This window comes from Metopolophium dirhodum, chromosome 4 (assembly GCF_019925205.1).
Source record: "Metopolophium dirhodum isolate CAU chromosome 4, ASM1992520v1, whole genome shotgun sequence".
In the NCBI taxonomy this organism is placed as follows: Eukaryota; Metazoa; Arthropoda; class Insecta; order Hemiptera; family Aphididae; genus Metopolophium; species Metopolophium dirhodum.
The window spans coordinates 18,190,938-18,214,041 of record NC_083563.1 but is presented as its reverse complement, the minus strand read 5'-3'; the positions used below and the strand labels follow the sequence as shown (position 1 = coordinate 18,214,041).

General features: G+C 29.7%; 1 protein-coding gene and 1 pseudogene across 2 annotated transcripts; both read right to left on the bottom strand.

The window, feature by feature from the left end:
• Window positions 1–13,924: 13,924 nt before the first annotated feature.
• Window positions 13,925–22,431, bottom strand: LOC132943228 (uncharacterized; annotated as a pseudogene).
• On the bottom strand, window positions 14,166–16,367 carry LOC132943230 (uncharacterized). 2 transcript variants are annotated; one of them, XM_061012118.1, is made up of 5 exons: window positions 16,209–16,367; window positions 14,792–14,961; window positions 14,678–14,725; window positions 14,457–14,611; window positions 14,166–14,307 (listed from the first exon to the last, which is right to left on the bottom strand). In XM_061012118.1, the coding sequence occupies exons 2-5, from the start codon at window positions 14,958–14,960 to the stop codon at window positions 14,227–14,229; spliced, it is 453 nt and encodes a 150-aa protein (XP_060868101.1). In that variant the 5' UTR covers window position 14,961; window positions 16,209–16,367; the 3' UTR covers window positions 14,166–14,226. The 2 variants fall into 2 exon arrangements, with proteins under 2 accessions (XP_060868101.1, XP_060868102.1); XM_061012119.1 differs by lacking the exon at window positions 16,209–16,367 and adding an exon at window positions 15,244–15,752.
• Window positions 22,432–23,104: the final 673 nt, after the last annotated feature.

The following is a 23,104-nucleotide window of genomic DNA, read 5'->3' as shown; positions in this document are numbered from 1 at the left end:
TCAATAATAACTCGATAATACCCTTTAATTCAATAAAACTTCTATAATAATTCAATAATACCCTTTAATTCAATAAAACTTCAATAATACGTCCTCAATAAATTCAAAAAAATATTACGTTTTACACCAATATACTTATGCTCGACTACTTATCAATACTTTGGTTTTAATTATGTTGCATACGTCTATGTAACAAATTTAAAATAGTTATTCACTCACAATAAAGCGGTGTACCTTGATGTTGATGACACGCTGATGAATTTGATGGTGCTGCAACGTGACTTATTTGTTTTGTGTGGGTTCTTCTTCAGAGTTGTCGCCTTGGAAGAGTGATATATTCCTCCTTGTTGACTGTAGCCTTTGGCGGTTGCCTCCTTTGAATGAATATCCTGTCCAACTGCGCCAGTGTTACGTGCTGACCCTTCAGGGATTCACTATGTAGATGATTTGAAAATAATAGTAGTCAAATTAGATTTATAAATACAATGTTTTATTAGAACAAAATGAAATATATAGTATCTTCATGGTAATAGTAGTAGTAGTAGTCGTCCTGCATATGGCTAGTGGCGTGAAGTCGCTTCTGCGTTGCTGGTCCAGGTACATCTGTCTTTACTGTGTTCCCAGCACTCCTATATGTGATGTCGGATCCTTTGATGGATCCTGCGCATGGACGAGGCGGTGGATGTAGCTGGTTCAATAAGTTGTTATTCTCGCAACCACCGCTTCGTAACTTATTGTTGGCCGCTCCCCTTGATTAGCTTGCCAAAATAGAATGTGGTTAAGTCAATACAAATAATTAAACAAGAGTAAAATTACTAAAAAAAAAAAATTGAAGGGAGGTGTTGACACCTGCAGGCAAATGCATTTTAGAAAACAAAAAAAAATGTGGAAAAATTTTATTTTAGGAATGCACATAACAAAATACAAACTATAATGCCAAGAATCTTAAACAGAAAAACTATTCAATATGATAAGCTCACTAAAGAATGATAAAACAGAGCTAGAGCATCGAGTTACCGATGTTTGAAAAATGTCAACAAAATATTCGATAACAGTTAAGACAATTTGGCTAAAAATGAAATCATAAAAAAAAATTGAAGGGAGGTGTTGGCGCCCGCAGGCAAATGCATTTTAGAAAACAAAAAAAATTTTGAAAAAATTTTAGTGTAGGAATACCCATTACAAAGTTCAAACTAAAATGCCCAGAAACTTACACAGAAAAAACTATTCAAAATAATTATTTCATTGAAGAAGAATTATTCAGAGTGCACCGGACTGTCAATGTTTAAAAAATTTGGCAAGAAATGAAATCATAAAAAAAAAATTGAAGGGAGCTGTCAGCGCCCGCAGGCAAATGTATTTTAGAAAACCAAAAAAAAATGAGGAAAAAATTTTATTTTAGGAATACACATTACAAATTACAAACTATAATGCCCAGAATCTTAAACAGAAAAAACTATTCAAAATAATTAGTTCTTTAAAGAAGGATTATTCAAAGGTTACCAGATTGTCAATGTTTAAAAAATTGTCTACAATGAAATTCATAAAAAAAAAAATTGAAGGAAGGTGTTGGCGCCCGCAGGCAAATGCATTTTAGAAAACAAAAAAAAATTTAAATAAACTATATTGTGGGAATACACATTAAAAACTTCTAACTAAAATTTCCAAAATCTTAAACAGAAAAAACTATTTAAAATATTTATTTCATTGAAGAAGAATTATTCAGAGGGTACCAGATTGTCAATATTTAAAAAATTTGGCTAGAAATGAAATCATAAAAAAAAATTTGAAGGGAGGTGTTGGCGCCCGCAGGCAAATGCATTTTAGAAAACCAAAAAAAATTTAAAAACATTCGACCGTAGGAATACACATTACAAAGTTCAAACTAAAATGCCCAGAAACTTAAACAGAAAAAAGGTGGATAAGTGGATGTCGCTCTGCTGTACAGTAGGTTACAAGTGGGTCACTGTAATGGATGGTGTTAAATTTGAATTCAATGATATAATATCATTGTATAAGAAAAACGATTCTGAGCGAAAACGGTCAGTCAGCTTATGATTTTACCAAGTATATTTGATGATATTATTGTGAATAAAGTAATTTATATATAACCTATTTACTCGGAGCCTTATTTTAAATTTTCAATCTTTAGCCATAAAAGTTAAACATTTTATACATTTTTAACCACAAAATAATTAATAAATTATAAATTTGATAAATGTTGTCAAAATTTGAACTTTAAATGCTTATAAAAAAAAATTGTGCCTATGTATTTTTAATATTTTTCAACTGCTATATTTTGAACGATATATCAGGAGCCTTATATTAAATTTTCACGCTTTTTTACCCAACAAATAAAAATTTATTGATATTTATAGAAAAAAAAACTAAAAAAATTGAAAACTGACAATGTCCGTAAACAGTTCCAAAAGAGTCAAAATATTTTCAACATTTTATGGTGTATAGAAAATGCTTATATGAACATTCAGTGAAATTTTCAAGTATCTACAGTCATACGTTTTTTAATGACAACAAAATAAGAAAATCGTTACATCAAATATCGAGTGAATATCAAATGTTGTAAAAATATGAATTTCAAACGCTCATAAAAATTTAATTTGACTTTCTTGTAGACCTTTTTTTTTTGATAAAAGTAGACAAACTTATGGATAATCTTGTATTACATCTTCAAATCTTAGATTTAAAAAGAAAAATTTTTATGAATTCTCAACTCAAAATAATTTGCTATATTTCGTGATTTTTCCGTATTTTGTCAAAATTTGAACTTTAAATGCTTATAATTAATAACTGTGACTAAGGATTTTTAATTTTTTTCATCTGCCTTTGAAACAATAACCTAGGAGCCTTCTATTAAATTTTCAAGCTTTTTTAATCAACAGATAAACTTTTATTGATATTTATAGAAAAAAAAACTAAAAAAATTGAAAACTGACAATGGCCGTAAACAGGTCAAAAAGAGTCAAAATATTTTGTTAATTTTATGGTGTATAGAAAATGCTAATATAAACATTCAGTCAAAATTTCATGTCCCTACGGTCATTTGTTTTAGAGTTACACCAAAAACCAAAATCGATTTTCTCAAAAACAGATTTTGCGTAAAAATTCCCGTTTTCCCTTAATTTTTCTTTTGTTTTTCACGTCGCTTGTGAAAACGACTGGGAAATTTTTACTTTTGACCCCCCAAAGTACCAACTAGATTCACTTTCCTATCAGAAAAGTCACTATTGAAGAAAATCCAAGCACATTTACTGTCCTAAAAGGTGATGACAGACACAAAAATAAAAAAAAAATAAAAAAACACACATCATTGTAGAATCAATACATTCATCGCTTCGCTCAGAACCTAAAACTATTCAAAATAATTATAAGTAGTTCATTAAAGAAGGTTTATTCACAAGGCACAAGATTATCAACCTGATGCCCTAGGTTACCAATGTTTGAAAAATGTCAACAAAGTATTCGACAACAGTTAAGAAAATTTGGCTAGAAATAAAATCATAAAAAAAAATTTGAAGGGAGGTGTTGGCGCCCGCAGGCAAATGCATTTTAGAAAACAAAAAAAAAAATGTTGAAAAAAATTTATTTTAGGAATACACATTACAAAGTACAAACTATAATGCCCAGAATCTGAAACAGAAAAACTATTCAAAATATGATAAGCTCACTTAAGAATGATAAAACAGAGCTAGGGCATCAGGTTACCTATGTTTGAAAAATGTCAACAAAGTATTCGACAACAGTTAAAAAAATTTGGCTAGAATTGAAATCATAAAAAAAAATTTGAAGGGAGGTGTAGGCGCCCGCAGGCAAATGCATTTTAGAAAACAAAAAAAAATTTAAATAAATTATATTGTGGGAATACACATTAAAAACTTCTAACTAAAATTTCCAAAATCTTAAACAGAAAAAAATATTTAAAATATTTATTTCATTGAAGAAGTATTATTCAGAGGGTACCAGATTGTCAATGTTTAAAAAATTTGGCTAGAAATTAAATCATAAAAAAAAATTGAAGGGAGGTGTTGGCGCCCGCTGGCAAATGCATTTTAGAAAACCAAAAAAAATTTAAAAACATTTGACCGAAGGAATACACATTACAAAGTTCAAACTAAAATGCCTAAGAAACTTAAACAGAAAAAAGTATTCAAAATAATTATAAGTAAGTCATTAAAGAAGGATTATTCACAAAACACAAGATTATTCTTTAACTATTCAAAATATTTAGTTCATTAAAGAATGATTTTTCATGGGGCACCAGATTGTCAATGTTTAAAAAATTTGGCTAGAGTTAAAAACATAAAAAAAAAAAATGGAAGGGAGGTGTTGGCGCCCGCAGGCAAATAGATCTTAGAAAACAAAAAAAAAATTTGGAAAAAATTTGACTGTGTGATACACATTACAAAGTTCAAACTAAAATGTCCCGGAACTTAAACAGAAAAAACTATTCAAAATATTTAGTTCATTAAAGAATGATTATTCATGGGGCACCAGATTGTCAATGTTTAAAAAATTTGGCTAGAGTTAAAAACATAAAAAAAAAAAATTGAAGGGAGGTGTTGGCGCCCGCAGGCAAATAGATTTTAGAAAACAAAAAAAAAATTTAGAAAAAACTATTCAAAATATTTAGTTCATTAAAGAATGATTATTTTTGGGTCACCATGATATCAATTTTCAAGTCAATACAAAATATTCAACTAGAGTTACAGTACTAAAAAAAAAAAATTGAAGGGAAATGTTGGCGCCCGCAGGCAAATAGATTTTAGAAAACAAAAAAAAATTTGGAAAAAATTTTACTGTATGAATACACATTTCAAAGTTCAAAATAAAATGTCCCGAAACTTAAACAGAAAAAACTATTCAAAATATTTAGTTCATAAAAGAAGGATAGTATGGTACCAGGTTATCTATGTTTAAAATATTCGGCTTAAGTTAAATTATAATAAAAAATTGAAGGAAGGTGGTGGCGCCCGCCGGCAAATGCATTTTAGAATACAAAAAAAATTTATATAAATTATATTGTGGAAATACACGTCATAACAAACAAAAAACTAAAATCTCCAAAATCTTAAACAGAAAAACTATTCAAAATATTTAGTTCATTAAAGAATGATTATTCATTGGGCACCAGATTGTCAATGTTTAAACAATTTGGCTAGAGTTAAGAACATAAAAAAAAAAATTGAAGGGAGGTGTTGGCGCCCGCAGGCAAATAGATTTTAGAAAGGAAAAAAAAAATTTAGAAAAAACTATTCAATATATTTAGTTCATTAAAGAATGATTATTCTTGGGTCACCATGATATCAATTTTCAAGTCAATACAAAATATTCAACTAGAGTTACAGTACTAAAAAAAAAAATTGAAGGGCGGTGTTGGCGCCCGCAGACAAATAGATTTTAGAAAACAAAAAAAAAAATTTGGAAAAAAATTTAGAAAAAACTATTCAAAATATTTAGTTCATTAAAGAATGATTATTCATTGGGCACCAGATTGTCAATGTTTAAACAATTTGGCTAGAGTTAAAAACATAAAAAAAAAAAATTGAAGGGAGGTGTTGGCGCCCGCAGGCAAATAGATATTAGAAAACAAAAAAAAAATTTGGAAAAAAATTTAGAAAAAACTATTCAAAATATTTAGTTCATTCAAGAATGATTAGTTATCAATTTTAAAGTCAATTGAATCAAAAAATTGAAGAAGGGAGCCTGCAGGCAAATTAATTTTAGAAAACAAAAAAAAAAATGTGGAAAAAATTTTACTTTAGGAACACGCTTTAGGAGTACACGGGTACTCAGCGTACTCCCAGGTATAGCCGGTTAATCTTGAAAAATATTTATACAAAAATGAATTGAAAAAAAAATTGTTTGAGAAATCTGTGTGAAATAACACTAAAGAAAAGAATACGCTGTAAGTTAAATATTGCAACACATATTAACTACTATCCAAAAACTAGGTATTGTTTACATTATAATAATACGAACAGTTATTATGATGAGAGGTGTATCACCGTAATATATGTATTAGAAAATGTATATAAACGAATGTAATTTATTTATAAAGGATGCAAAAAAATTAAATCAGAAAAAGGTCCTGCACGGACTCTATTATGTGATTGTAATTTATGAAGGATATAAAATAATGTTTAATTTAAAATAATATTGTGTTTGGACCTATGTTTTTAATAACTATACTGGTACAACTCTAGCTGACAGTCTTTAAGACCGTGTTAAAAACTATAATAATTAGTTAACGTCTAATTTACTGTCCTATCCTAACCTAACCTAACATAACCAAATTAATAATATTTAAATATTTTCTTTCATTGTTATGTTTACAATATCGAATACCTTTATAGTTAGTAGGAAATGATCATCGCAAAGCTCACGACCAGTGATTGTAGTCGTCTATCATTACCATAGCTTCAACTAACCTTAGGTTTCCCAAACTAGCTTCTTATGACTAATTACTTAGGACACTTTGAATAAAAAGTTCCTGAGTTGCAGGTTGCTGAACTTATAAGTGATTGATTATCAAGTTGATCCTTAGATTGTTGACACCTTAGTTCCCCTCGAAGACCGCTGGTAAGACTATTACCATATACTATTATGTCCTATCCATTATGTTATATCTATATTATCTATGATGGAGCCATACCCAGATCACTCGTGTAAACAATTTGAAGCACATAAAAGCGATTAACGAGTCTCTATTAATGATAATATGAAATCCCAGACCTGTCCCCCATACTTTGATATTAAGAGCCCAGCCCACCTTCATATTCTCTATGCAAAAAGTAAATTTAAGACAAATTTGTAAATCAATGCACAGTCTCTCTATTGTACCTACTAATATTTGTGATTTCATTAATTTTCAGTATTTTGTATAATTAGTAATAATTAGTAAACCTAACCTACTGAGACAACCTTGAGGCATTTCCTTTTAGGAAATATAATTAAATCCTCAAACATAACTCTTATAATTCAAGAGTTTGTAACTAATACAATCATAATATAATATGAGTATAGTACATTACGTAATATTTTTTTATAATATTTACTGTTAGTGAAATATTAAGTTTGTATTTCTAATATAATATATGTTATGATATTTATGGACGACACTTGCACCATGGCCCCTCGATATAGTAATGTGGCGACCCGGCACATCTCTTTTAGATAAATGATTAAATACTTAATCAAGTCTTCCAATTTACTAAACATTTATGTTTTGTAGATAATTTGAAGAAAAATTTAAAATTGAAGAGAGACTGTGTGAGTTGACAAAATTTGTGGTTATGAAATGTTTATTTGAACACCTGTTATAATGTATTATATTGAACTTAAGTTAATTTTTTATAATGTACTATAGTAAACATTTGAACGTTTATTACAATATACGTATATTATACATAGATTTCAAGTATGATTTTTTTTAGTTTTTTTTTTGATAGTTACCTACCTACTACAATACTAGACACTTTATTTTTATATTTTGAAGCAATATTATATGTTTTGGATTATTTAGTTCTATATAAACTAAATTTCAGACCCATAGTTTAGTATTTAAAGTTTGTATGATCGTGGAACCAAATTTTATCAGACTCTACTAGAATGTTGTAGTTAAATTAAACTATAATATAGGTACCTATGTGGAATAACAGTACCTAACCTTCTATTATAATTTGTTATGAATATAATATTTTAAGTAATAACTCAAATTTAGCACTTTTACGGTACTTAATATATTTTCCTAATATTTTAACAGAAATTATGAAGCTAAAAATATAGAAATACCTATATTATGTGACGGTCCATAGTTGATAGTTTTGTTTCATTTATGATAATAATGCTTTTTAATATACTTTTTCATAAATTAATATTTATTACAGTTGGTTTTTATAATTTGTTTGAACTATTAGTACGTATTTTTTTGGGGAGATCCCTATTATTACAACACCGTTACCAATATACGTTTTTTTCTGGTTAGTTATAATATAATTGCATGTTTTCATGATTTCTTCGTATTTATGCTTATTTTCTTAAAATGTTTTTATATTTTCGGTTCATCCGTTACCTACCTACCAAGTGTGTAAATAAAGAATTTTTTTTGTAAACCAATTTGAATTATTATTTATTAATTTAAAAAAATTTTAATAAAAACGTTTTCATTCAGTATTTTTTTGAATATTTTATTATTTTTAATATTTTTGAATATTTCAGTGCATATATTTGCCTGTCTTTAGTGCATACAGGCAGGCAAATATTTAACACTTAAGAGGATGTCAGATTTTAGCGCACCATTTATTTCTCTCTCCAACCCACGCACAATCATTTTAGTGTTTTCTTAATCGTACATTTGGTATGCTACGCGTGGGTCAAAGATGGAAAACAAATAGTGCGCTGACATCCCAACCGGCAACATCTTTACACGAGTGAGCTGGGTATGGCTCCATCATAGATAATAAAGATATGGATAGGACATAATGGTCTTATCAGCGGTCTTCGTCCTTCGAGGGGAACAATTGAGGCCAAATAAAGTATACTCATATCGAGTATCGACTATCAATATAAAGGAGCCTCAATTGCCTTCCCCTCCGGGAACGCGGCCTCAAATGTATTTAACATAGGCGTGGACTATCCATGGTGTCAACAATCAGAGGATCAACTTGATAATCAAACACTTAAGTTCGGCAACCTGCAGCAACTCAGGATCTTTTTATTCTGAAAAGTGTCCTAATGAGTCATAAGAAGGTTAGTAAACCTATGGTTAGTTTAAGCTAGTGGCCTTTGCAATTCAAGATCTTTTCGTACATATTCGGCATTGTTAACATAATTATTCTACCTTTACACTTTTTCTTCCCCCGTCTCTCACAGCTATATACAAGTTCAGCCACTCTCATTCCACACCTCCATATGATCGGTATTCTGTCTATCCATCTCTTCTTCAGTCTTCTCGCCCTTCATTTCCCACCTAAATTAACTAACTTCTATAGCCACTCTCACTATCTCTTATCATACAGTGACCGAACCACCTAACTTATTATTCTCATATCTGCTACCCTCACTCCACTTACCTACCCTAACCTTACATTTCTTTTTCATCTTTCCCTTTCATACACCAAACATTCTGAAATCCTGTTGACCCATTTCCTTATCTTCGCCATATTACACACTACCTAATTCCTATTCATCCAGTCTCTAGTTACCTACAAGTAATCGTACTTGATTATCGGTGAAAATATTTAAATATCATTGAGCGAATTCCCTACTCGAAAGAATTACTTAAAAAAATATCATACCTCCCAATTTTTTAATTTTTAACACGACTTTATTGATAGCCGGAATAGTGTTATACCAGTATAATTACAATAAAAATATTGAAAAATTTCGGGCAATACATCCTTTGATCAATTAACAATAATAAAAAAAAAACCTACTGAGAAATAAGAAAATACATACCCCGTGACGGAATCAAAATCTGCTACGAAACTTAGTCTTCGAAGCACTGAAACGTTCACACATTTCAATCTGCTTATGATATAATATTATTCCCAGTTTGAAAATGTTCACTGACGAATACCATTTCTGAAATAACACGCATCTTATGTAGTAAAATGTTCTACAATATTCTAATGACCAATGCGTTACAGTCTACAGATATTATATAAACCTACCAGAAATACCTAATATTAATTTTTATTACACAGAGTTTGTATTTTTAAATGTTGTATTCAAGGATTTATTAGTTTTATTTTTATACCCAACAAAAATTACATTTATTCACAAGTCAGTTATCAACTAGAACTCGACAGCGTTTGGATTGTTCGGACTAGGTACTTGTCCAATACTCGACTACCAGAATTCAAATTAAAGAATGTGATATACCTAGGTAACCTATCGATCGATTCTAAAACAGAAACTTAACCTAGGTACAAATAATATCATAATATCAAATAGTGAAATCTGAAAATTTGAAGAAAATTTCCTATAGGTATATCCCGTAAAACCCCCAAAATAAAACGTACATTTGAGGTGTTCTCTTAAAACCCAAATGTTTAATACTCGTATCCCGTATGCGTAGAAAATATATGTTTCACATTTAACGAAAACTAAAACTATCGTGACGGAACGGAATTACGAAGAACGTATAAGACAAAAATAATCCAAGTGGTAGGTATAATCTGCTATGTACTTACAAATCATATTAAATAACATTAATCATTATGTATTTTCTTATTTTATTAGGTAGGTATAAAAACCTACCTTCCTACTTATAAAAGCATTGCCTAATCATTGATTTCAAATTTTAAAAATTATTCTACTATAACAATAAATTAACAGTTGTAGGCAAAGTATTATAATTTAAGGTATTTTTCATAATATGGATATTTTTACATTATCTTCAAAAAAACATTTATTTGTTTCTACTAGACGCAAATTCGGTAAATTGAATTCAAATTTATTATATAGATAACGGTTTTTTTTACTTGGTAACCATATATTTATTACTTGGTTTATAAACAAATTCTAATTGAAATAAAATAGTAATTAAATAAAAGTAGTTTTATTGATCCCAATATTTAAAAATAATGTTTCGAATAAAATAATAAAAAAAATTTAAGAAATACCTATTAATTAATATGTATTAGGTACCTAAATTCGTGTTTTTTTTTAAACATTTTAACGCCCCCCCCCCCCCTACGAAATTGTGTCACTCCTCCTTAGAGTGGTGCGCCCTTTAGATTAAAAACCCTTGAAATAGTGCATGTTAAAAAATCAGCCATATCCTCCCCCCTCTCAATTGACTCATTTAGCTACTTTTTGAATTAAGAACGTTACATTGAACGTACAAAACTGTACCTACCTACATAATAGTTCTCAACCTATTAACCCATCAATAATATTATATTTTTTATTGTATACACTAATCGATTGGTAATATACAAAATAACTTTAAGTTATAAATAGGACGTGGATTAAAAATGCATTAAAAATGAGAAAAATACCTTAAAATTACGATATAATGCACTTATATTACAAAGCTTAATAAATTGGCACGGAAAAATTAAGTCCAATTTAAACGAATAGAATTTAGATAGGTGTATGGGTAGTGTATTCGTTTTATTTTAAGTTTCATTATAGCACATCAGTCAATCAGATGCTATTTAATATTTTAAAATAAAAAACTTCGACAGTAATTCCATATTGGCAAGTGTTGTTTTCTATTAACTGAAGACTGAAGTTATAGTATCGAACATAATGGGTACGTAAAAAAATAGAAATATAAGAAAAAAATTACCTTTATTTAATTGTATTTCATTTTTTTCTAATAAGTTTTTATAAAATTGACTTTATGCCATATAAATTTCCTAATTTCATTTTTCAATTCGTTGATAATATATGAAACGAATTCTTCGCTTGGAAAGCAATGTTTAAGAAAATTCAGAAAATGCAGTTCTTATAAATAATAATTTGTGATGCACACGCGTCATGGTATGAAAATAAAAAATATTTATAATTCATATTTATACCGATTTTCTACCGATTTATACCGATCTTCTATATTAATAATAATTATAAATATATAGCAATAACAAATCATTTTTGAGTAGCGGCCCACCGGGAAAGTTCCCAGTATCCCGCCGACCCAGTCCACCCCTGGTTCATATTGTAGCCAAAAAATCTAAAAAATCTATTATAACACAGTAACTTTTTAAAGATATTATAAGTTAAAATTTGGACGAAATTACTTATTAAAACCAAGAATAACGATTTTAGTTATTTTGTTGTAATTTAAAAAAAGTAGGTATTCGCGGATTTATGAAACTTTTAGAGTATATTATTATAATTTATATACACGATGATACTTTCAAATGTAGTTTTTTGGGCAAAAATGACTTTAACCTACTATTGAAGGTACTAATGCCTAATAGTAAAATAAATTACTTTAATCTCAATATTATTTATTAGTTAACGATGTCTTTGCTCAGAATCGTTTTTTGTTTGTTCGTTTTGTATTTTAATAATTTATACGTTTATATTTATATACCTATACGAGTATATGAGTAGGTATATTATATTCATAAGCACTGCACACGTCAGGATAGGCAGTTGACCATTCCGTGAATATACTTTTATGTGTACATGGTTATACATCCCTAATCCTTATGATATAGAATATAGATATTAGGTGAACAATAGAAGTTAAGTATGTGACACTAAATTAATAGTTACCTATAAACTTATAACGTTGTATTTGGAAAAAAATTACCAGTTATTAATTAAAATTGTATCTTATGACTATTATCAGTTATAAGTCATAACATATATTTCTATAAATTAAACCAAAACATATATATATTTATATTAAGTACCCTATTAATTATAATTATTCTACGAACAGGGACTGGAAAAACGACGACGACGTTAATATCTTGCATATTTTATATATTTCTAGTTCGGAACTAAAATATGCGCCTACAACACTTTGATAGCACATTTTTCGTGACATTAAATATTTGTTTAAGTCTTAAAAGTAAATTTAAGCCCCAAAAGAATATAAAAACAAACTTACTTTAATTATCGACTCTTTCGGCGGAATCCGTGACGTGTGTGAACTGCGACGCCCACGAGGAAACGCTCCAGATTACAGCCAGAACTTAGAATATTGTGATTTATGAAAAATAAAATTATACGAAACGCAGTAAGTTTTTTGCTCATATCTTTTTTGCCTATTGAAATTTTAGAATTATTAATCGACTGTGTCTTCTGCAACGATTTCGAGATTTGCCATAGATTAAATAAATAAATGATAGATATTATACTAGGTACGTCAGTATGATGAATCCACGGATATAATAATATAATGCAACTTTTTATATCAAAGAGTTCCGTGTTAAGGAACAATTTATTTGTTAATTGAAATTTGATATGACAATAAACCAAAATAGTTTATAATTTTGAATTTGAATTATAATAATATGATATAGGTATTATTTAAATTATTATTTTCGTTTATCAATTTAATTATTGATTAAGGTGATGAATATATATCAGAAGCACAAGAATATTTTTATAAGAGTATATTGTATTTTATGAATTATTAAATAAAAATGTGATTAGGTACTGTATTTTAAAGTTAACATAAAGCCATATATATTTCTAAAACTCCAAGTCTATAATTTTAGATTCTGAGCGGATCGATAACTGTATTAATTTTACAATGATGTGTTCTTTATTTTTTAATTATTTTTAATTTAATTTACATTTATCCCAAAGTGATCTCTGAATAATCATTCAATGATGAATTTAATAGTTACATTCTCGGTTACATTAATTGGATTAAAAATTAGAATAAACTACAGTTTCCAGCTTGTACTACAACATTATTTTATGTTTTTAATTTTTTAAATGCAGTCTGCACCTTGTTTCGGTGATTTTACACGTAATATAATAAAATTGATACTAGTGATAAGTAGGTAGCTGGCTGATTGTTTAATCAAATTATTTACACGATTATTAACTAAAAAAATATCTATGAAGTATAAACATCCGCATTTCCATTAACTATAAATTCATAATTGTATGAGCTATACATGTAACATATATTTTTCGAAAAAACTATTTAAAAAAACAAGAATAATTCCTATTTGATGTCACACGAGTTGATATAGAAACTGACTGCTACGACAACTGTGCAATTTTTTTATGCATAATACGTTTTGAAAACGTCCAGAAAAGAGTTTGTTTTAAGACTGTCTGTCTTCATAACAACTAATTTAATTTAAAGTGTATTGTTATATTATATTATAATGAAATTATAAATTTAGACTATACAAATATTGTGAGTATTTTTTAATTTTAATTACTGAATGATTTGTTTTGTATACTGTAGTTATTAATATTAATATACAATATTGCAGTTGTTTTTATTAGTTTTTTATTTAAAAAAATCAGAAGTATTAAATCTTCTACATCTACTTTGATGTTTAAAAACAATTTATGAAAAGGTTTTGTTTTTAAAAATACATTAAAAATTAAATTCATTATAACAATCTTTTTTAAACTAATGTAAGCTTTTTTTCACTTTGCCTCTTGAGGTTGAATGGTGCTTGAGCAAGAATGTATTTTATAATTTCTTCCATTTCACTTTGAGATACTTGTTTAAATTTGGATTGAGTTTTGACAGCATCTGAACAACCAATTGACAACTTACGGTGTTGATATGATCAATGCCTCTAATTGCCGCAACGCCGATCCGCAAGTGCCACCAGCCATCGATTCATACAACGTCTACAATTTATATAAACAAATTAAACATGGCATTAAAAGGTATTCTCAAATTCACAACTAACTGTGGTCTCTCCAATACCACATGTGTGCATTCATATCTTACAATTTTGTATTTATTTAGCACTATTAGGATTAAAAATATTACTTACGGTTGATGCAATCGGGGTTGATGTTCCGATAGGTTGGGGACCGGGAGTCTGAGTGCGTGTCGACCTTGCACTCAGACTCCGCGGCGGCCTTATCCTAACGGAACTCAACCCCCCACCACGTTGTATGGCTGGTGCTCTCCTAGGTGTTTGGGGGGCTATAAATATAACAAACATTATTAATTTTATTTTTATTTTATTATGAAAATGCGATATACACTCACCGAGGCATTGCCGGACAATGTGGCCGTATTTGTTACATCTATAATATCCTGAAACACGATGTAGGCGTTAATTAATAGTAAACTTTTAAATGTTCCTATCACCTATGTACTTACGGCGTTTGGGGGGTGCCTTTCGCGGCGGTGGACGGCGATGGCGTGCGGCGACGGCGGTTTCGGCCGGCGGGTGGCGTGCGGCGACGGCGGTCTCGGCCGGTGGTGCAAGAGCGGTGCTGAGGTATAGTGTTTGCACCGCCGCATTAAAATTTATATTTGTAATATTCATTCTAAAAACAAAAAAGATGCAACATTTACAGTATGTCAGCGCAATATATTTGTTTTTTCTCCCCGACCTGTGCAACGTAGACACAGTATAGATATTTAACAACTTTGCCGGAAAGCGTGGACAGGTGCTTACAAAAAACTAAGCCCTCTAAGTTTAAACATTAAATATTTTAATTTTCTGACGGAAAGCATGTGTTACATTATACTGATTGATAAATACCTGCGATCTGCGGTGAACGTTTTAAAAAAAAACAAATTAAATTTATAATACAAAATATACTCACGTGTTTTGACATTATATCGACATTGATTGATACATACGCAAACATGATTTTCAAAAATTCCCGCCTTCGACAAAATACCGCCAAAATACCGACTATTACTTATAACGACAACAATTACTTATTACTACGGCGAACGTCATTCGAAGTGACTGACCTGCTAGACACTCAAAAAAATACGGCGACTAAATGATTTGCATGGACGCCCGAAATATTTTGAATTTTTTTTATGTAAATTATTACTTAATTTTGCGTTTTCGGTGACAGTAATGAACGCTGTCCGCGATTCGACGCAGTCGGATTGCATACCTGACGACGTGACCCGGCCGTCGCACATTGTCCGCTATCCGACGAAGTCGGATTGCCTACCCGCACCACTGAGGTGACCGACCTGCTAGACACCCTAAAAAGACGGTGACTATATGATTTGCATAAAAGCCCGAATTTTTTTTCACGTAATTCATTACTTAATTTTGCGTTTTCGGCGACAGTAATGAACGCTGTCGGATAGCCTACGTTTAATTTTGACGCAGTCGGTTTGCATACCTGACGACGTGACCCGGCCGTCGCACATTGTCCGCTATCCGACGAAGTCGGATTGCCTACCCGCACCACTGAGGTGTCTAACCCTTAAAAGACGGTGGCTATATGATTTGCATAGAAGCACGAAATGTTTTGAATTTTTTTTCACGTAATTAATTTCTCCGTTTTCGGTGACAGTAATGAACGTTGTCCGCGATTCGACGCAGTCGGATTGCATACTTGACGACGTAAACCGGCCGTCGCACATTGTCCGCTATCCGACGAAGTCGGATAGCCTACCCTTATTACTACGGCGAACGTCATTCGAGGTGACTGACCTGCTAGACACCCATAAAAAGACGGCGGCTATATGATTTTCATGGACCCCCGAAATGTTTTACAATTTTTTTCACGTTTCACGTTTTCACGTTTTGAACGTTGCATACCTGTTGCCGAGACATATAAGTCCAACGTCGAGGTAGGTGACTGACCCGCTAGACCCCAAATAAATCGAGGTGGCTATATGATTATCCGAAATATTTGAATTCTATTACTTAATTTGGCGTTTTTGAAGGCAGTAAAAAACTTACAGCTCTCCGGTTAACTAATCCACTATCCTTATCACAAATCCACCATTCTTATCATTAATCCAACATCCTTATCAGCAATCCAAAATCCTTATCACTTATCCACTTTTCTTATCAATATCCACCGTTCTTATCATAACACTCATAACCGACACCGGGGGGTCTGGGGGTCTCCCCCATCGACGCTCGGAGAGCTAGTTATAATTATAAAATGATAATATTTTAAATGTATAAAAATATTACCAAATATAACTGAACAAGTTGTCAAGGTTGAAAATTTCTTTTTTTCCAGTGTATGAAAACTCTTTAAGTAATTCGTCTTTAAATAATTTACCCATGATCCTTTTAACCACTGACTTGACATGTTTACCGCCTAAATAGGATAATTGACTTACCTATGTAATAGAAAAGCATAACAATTGAATAATTCTTAATTTATTTCTATTTTGGATAGAATATTATAAATACAATTCCTTACTAAATTAATGCGGAATGTACCATCTTTTCGTTCTTCAAATATTTCAAGGTCTTGTAAGTTATCAATTTATTGGTAATGAATAACCACCTGTCACGTCTAGTATTAGTGTAGATGACTTATTCATGGTGCCAGAAAAGTCAGATGATGATTGCATTTTTTCCAAAATACTTTCCATTACATCAAATCTTTGGGTTAAATCTCTTTGGTTGTTTACTATTCGTCTTAATTCATGTCTTACAAAAGACAGAGCATGAAGGACTTCTTTTTGAAAATCTTTACCTATTCATAATAAATATGAAAAATATGTTATTATTAATGAAAAAGATATAAATAACAAGCTAAATGAAAGTACAAATTAAGTGAATATTAACAGCATAATCACATAAAAGTAAACTAACCAAGTTCTGCAGTTGGTGTAATGAGACCTTCTGAAGTTACTAATGATCTAGATGCTGGAGGTGTTGCAATTATTATTTGTGGACTTTTGATATTTCCTAAAAACAATGTATTGTGTGTAAACAAGTTTTAATTTTGATAGTAAAATTATATTTACTATGTTTGATTTCAGCCAATCTTAGTGAATTAGGGTTGTCGTTGTTGTTACCACCAGTTATATAGTTATTTTCATTATTATCTTCATCCCCACTGATTTTATAACCTATTAAAAAAATTAAAATAAGATTTTTATCACGTACACACTTTTGATTTTATAGCTTAAGGAACAAATTAGGAAAATTGAATCTATAAATTGTCAATATTTGCTTAGAATACACAGATAAAATTCTGAGCTTAAGAGATCATTAAAACAAAAATATGATAAAATTCTATGCATAAAATATTTTAATCAATACTTTTAAGTTATAATATGATAGATATATGCATCAAATAAAAAAAAGTTATCTTTTGAAATTAAGTATTTAAAATGATAACTTTTTTGACCTAAACTTTCGTGTAAATAAATACAAAATTTGACAATGTTTTATCACTTACTCATTATTCCTTTGCCATCACTTTCAACAGAAGATTCATTATAAGACAATTTTTTTTTTACTATTGTTGACCTTTGAGTAGAGGCACCAATATTAGTTGTTGGTCGTTTAATTGAAGTGATGGAAATGGACGAATTAAGCTGAACTTTCTCTACTACAAATCAATAAGAAAAATCAAACTATTATAGTTATAATACAAATTTGTTATTTCAAATTATAGACAATTTAAATAAATAATTAAATTACCCTTTTTTTTTGAAGATGGTGACCAGCCAGCTGGTCTTTTCAAAGATAATAAGGTTTTATTATAAACTTCATCTTCAGAATCTAAATTTGTAATTAATTTTATTGAATTTGACATAAATTAAAAATTTAATAGATAAGATCAATCAAATTTGTATTTGTAAGAAAATAAAACGTATTAATATGTAGGTTATATTATAATAAAGATATTCATGATCATAAAAATAAGACCATTACTATTATCAATCATGGTAATAACTTATTATTATAAATTATACCCTTTTTTTATTGGCGACGGTGACAAACTTGCTGCTGCTGATCTTTTCAAATATAAGGTTTCATTAAAAGCTTCATCTTCAGATTCTATATTTTTAATTATTTTATTAAAGTAATATAATATATACTTATAAAATTAAAAAGTATTATATTTACCTGGATATTCAGGACAATCATAATAGGACTGAGTATTTTTCTTTGCAAGTAGTTTTCTTTTTGATTTATCATCTTCACCAGATAAATCACTAAAGATAGTCGCCTTGTCTGCATACGCTTTTGCCGATATCAGAGATTCTAAAATACACTTCAAATTGAAAGAGAACTATTTGATCAAAATTTTCAATGTTAAGTATTTAGTTTACCAATATTGTTTTTTAAAATCCTTGCTTTAACATAATTAAAATCAATTTCATTTGGCATAGTTTTTCGTTTGATTAATTTTGCTGCAGACAATTGGTTTTGAGGCCATGCACATGTACCATTTTTTTTTACCCAATAGCTTGGTACTGCCTCAACAGAATTATCTTCAAAGAAATGTACTACTGAATAATATTAATTAATATTTATTTCTCTATCAATAAACAAAAATATAATTTCATATTACAAAGGTGTTTGAAATAATTAAATAATACATAATATATAAATAGTTACATTAGTAATTACATATTAATAATATAAGTTATAATTAAATACTATTAAACTAAAAATAATAAATGTAACATTTTAAGTATCATTAGAGTGAAGAATAGGAAATGCAATATTTGTATTATTACTATCACATAAAATAACACATTTAAAATGTTTGTGAGATCTATATCTACAGTGGTGAATTCTTCAGATAAGTCATTGACATAAGTTATACCCTTTTTTAAGCTGTTGATAGGTTTCAGAAAATAATATTGAACATGCTTAAACTGTCTTACTAAGAATACATATCTACCATTAACCGAATTGTGACATATATTAAAAACTTTAAAAATTAATAATTTTTTATCCTCTTCAAATCCTATGTAATTATCACTGATAGATTTAGTGTTGATTTTAACATTATGTTTTATGATAATTTGATATTGAGGGGCAGTTAAATGTTCAAGAAGAGGTCCACTGTTATGTAATTTTTTATAGATAACTTCATTACTTAAATTAGAACTTAACTTAGATTCACTAAATGTCACAAACTCCTGATAACGATTAATAACCTGTTCTAGGGGTTTTTCGTGTTTCCTAATCATTTTTTTTAAAAACTTCATATAATCCTCAAACGGAAAGCATGAACATTTATCTAAAGAACCAAATTTTCTGTAATCATCCACTATATGTATTAATCCATGGACATTGTGTGATACAAACTGGGCACCATATAATTCTTCAAATTTCTCAACAAAATGTAATAGTATTTTTTCACTGAAATCTACAAGTTTTTTAGAACTGTTTGAAGACTAAATAATTCTAAAAGCTACATGTAAACATATAAAATGTAAAAAGCAATCATTTGACACAACACCTTTCAATACCACCGGACCCGTGGACAACAAAAATAATCTAAATTCAGTGGCCTTCCAACGGGCCACTTCGTTTAACCGTCTCGGTTTTCTGGAGAAATCACAAGGAATACTTGATTTAACATACAACAGACAATTAGAAATTATATTTACATCTCGGGATTGTAAACGAACTTGTACAGGAGCTTTTTTAAATATACCTAGCCATAGTGAAATTAATTTTTTAACTATACCTAAGCAAACTAAATGCATGTAATCCATACTAAAGTTATCGATCATGTTTATTTGAGGAATTTCAGTTAAAATGGAAACTGTTTCACCAATATGATGTTCATCATCTATTCGGTTTAAAAAGTCCATATGTGTTCTTTTTGGAAAATTTGAACCTAAAAAACTCATGGTATTGTTAACCTTCTACAGTACATCTTAAACATGAATAGTATCCATTATGAGCTTTTGTATACAATATAAAACTTTTAGCTGGGACATCACAGCAAAATGTATCCACAGTAACAAATTTTTTCCCAAAATCAGACATATGCGGTTTTTCTCTTCCCCAATATAAACCAATTAAAAATACACGAGGTTTACCAGAATACCGAACATATCCAAGTATAGGCCAGAACATACTAGATGAACTTTTAGTAAGTGGCAAGCCATCTATGTATACCAATTAGTAGTTTTAATTTTTCATTTAAAATAGGTACCCATCAAATTATAGTCAAATTTCAACCCATTAGCAATTCCAAAGTGATAATAAAATCCAGGCTGAACTGTCACAATTGTGTGAGTATTACGTTGAGAATTATTATTTGTTTTTAAAACAGTCCTAGCATCTACCAGAAAATACTTGAAATAGTCATGAACCCTCAAAACCTTTAATAATGAAGAGAGAGCTGTCAATGTTATATTGTGATCTACAGCCCATTTAGATAATAATGGTAAAATGGAACCATTACTATCATCTGCAATTTTATTTAAATTATTAGTTGACCTTTGATGATCTTCAGAATAAGAACTTGTCACATTAATAAATATATTGTGGTTATTATTTGAAAAGTCATTACTTGGAAGTGGATATTTAGGTTCAATAAAAGTTGTATCACACATGGAAAAATTACTATCAATATTAATTGATGATACATAATTTTGAACATCTATAGTTAAATTAGATGTCGGGATGTTATACTCGATGGTTGTGGTGAAACTTGAGATTGTTGATTTTCTACTAAAAAATTAATGGTTTCGACATCCTCTAAAAACCTTCTGCGTTTGGTAGATTTGCTTACATTAGAATTAGACATATTGAATATAATATAAAAATAAGAACTATAATGAGCCTTAGCTTTACCAACTATTAATAAGTTTTAATACACCTATTAAATACAATGGGAATTTTAATAAATTATACATAATAAAACTGATTGTTAAAATGACAATACTGAGGGATAATAAAATATATAATATTGGTATTGAGTATGATTTTAAAACTTATTGAATATCCATATTCATTTATACCTGCAGAATATAATTATATATTTTGTAATTTGGATGTATGCAACAGAAATGTATATATAATGTTCAAAGTACTCATACCTTTATGCGAGGTGTGGTGGGGCAAAGTTCTAACGAATATATTTTAAATATTTGTGTACCTATACCTAACTTGTATGCAATTGTTTAAATAGTTAGCTGCAGGCTGGAGTTGAACAATGAAGACAATCTTTACTATCCATATAGAAGAGAATATAATATTATATAAATATATGCACATATACCTTTATGCTTATGTGTAAGATGGAAACAACTAAAATATCAACCAATAGGTTATTGTAGCGTGGTACTCAATCCCACAAAATTAGTATAAAAAAATTATACTTACTTCGAAGTACACCAACACCGTTTTAAATTGAGTTGTGCTTTGTGTATATGGCGCGTACAGACAAAAATCAAGTGCAGAACAATATATATACGTATGTAATATACAATAGTCGATGAACAAAACCAATATACGATGCGAAAAAGTACGGATAGATGGAAAAATCTGAAATATCAACCAGCAGGTATTATTGTAGCGTGGTACTCAATCCCACAAAATTAGTATAAAAAAATTATACTTACTTCGAAGTACACCAACACCGTTTTAAATTGAGTTGTGCTTTGTGTATATGGCGCGTACAGACAAAAATCAAGTGCAGAACAATATATATACGGATTTAATATACAATAGTCGATGAACAAAACCAATACGATGCGAAAAAGTCCGGATAGATGGAGAAAACTGAAATATCAACCAGTAGGTATTATAGCGCGTGGTACTCAATCCCACAAAATAGCATAAAACAATATTATATACTTACTTCGAAGTACACCAACGACCAACACCGTTTTAAATTGAGTTGTGCTCCGTGCAAATAACGCGTACGGACAAAACACAAGTACAGAACAATATTATATATACGTATAAATTATAATATGCGAAGACCAAAAGTCAAAAAATGGTAACCAAGAGTCCAAGAGGCAGGAACAAAATGATAAACACAATTCACGGTCGCCGTTATGTACCATCCCCACACTACACAGTACACACAGCAATGGCGCAATCGGCTGTATTGAAATGTGAAACAGTCGACAATGCTCGTCCGGCGTCGCTCGTCCAAAAATAACATAGTTTTAAATGTTAACAACTGTATATTTTCCCCCTTAGACCTTATATATTATACTAATCACTGATAATAATTGGCATTCCAAACGAAGTAGCTACCCTCTGGTGGCAAAGATAAGAACCTCTGAAATGTAGGTACTGCATACAGCGTGTCAAGACGTGTGTATAATGTATAATATAGTATTATACTATTATAGAAGTCAATGTTTATTATTACTTGTTTAGTGTTGAATACTGTTTATTTGCGAATTTTTCCTATTTTCCATTTAAGTATTTAACTCTACCTGCTGCCAATTGCCAGTGAGAACATTTAAGATATGGCTGATCACAATTATGTTTCAATAAACGAATGTGCAAAGAAATATTGTAAACAATATTGTTGTACTTCACAATGCAAAAATAAACAAATGTAAGTCTCCCAAATTTTAGCATAATATTTATTATATTTACATCATACATACATTAAACAAAGGTAAAAATCCAAAAAAAAAAAAAAAAGCAGCCAAATTCCACACCTTCAAACCCCGGCAATATCGCTCAGTCAGGTTTGTTATCAGAAACTTACACTTCTCTACCACTGAAAAAGATATTGTTTCTGCTCT

Bases quoted from the DNA above. Each gene is read 5' to 3' on its own strand.
- LOC132943230 (XM_061012118.1), bottom strand. From the start codon at position 14,960: ATGAATATTACAAATATAAATTTTAATGCGGCGGTGCAAACACTATAC. The intron at 14,726-14,791 runs GTAAGTACATAG...ATCGTGTTTCAG, and splicing joins AAAGGCACCCCCCAAACGCC to GATATTATAGATGTAACAAA. The intron at 14,308-14,456 runs GTAAGTAATATT...TATAAATTGTAG, and splicing joins CAACCCCGATTGCATCAACC to ACGTTGTATGAATCGATGGC.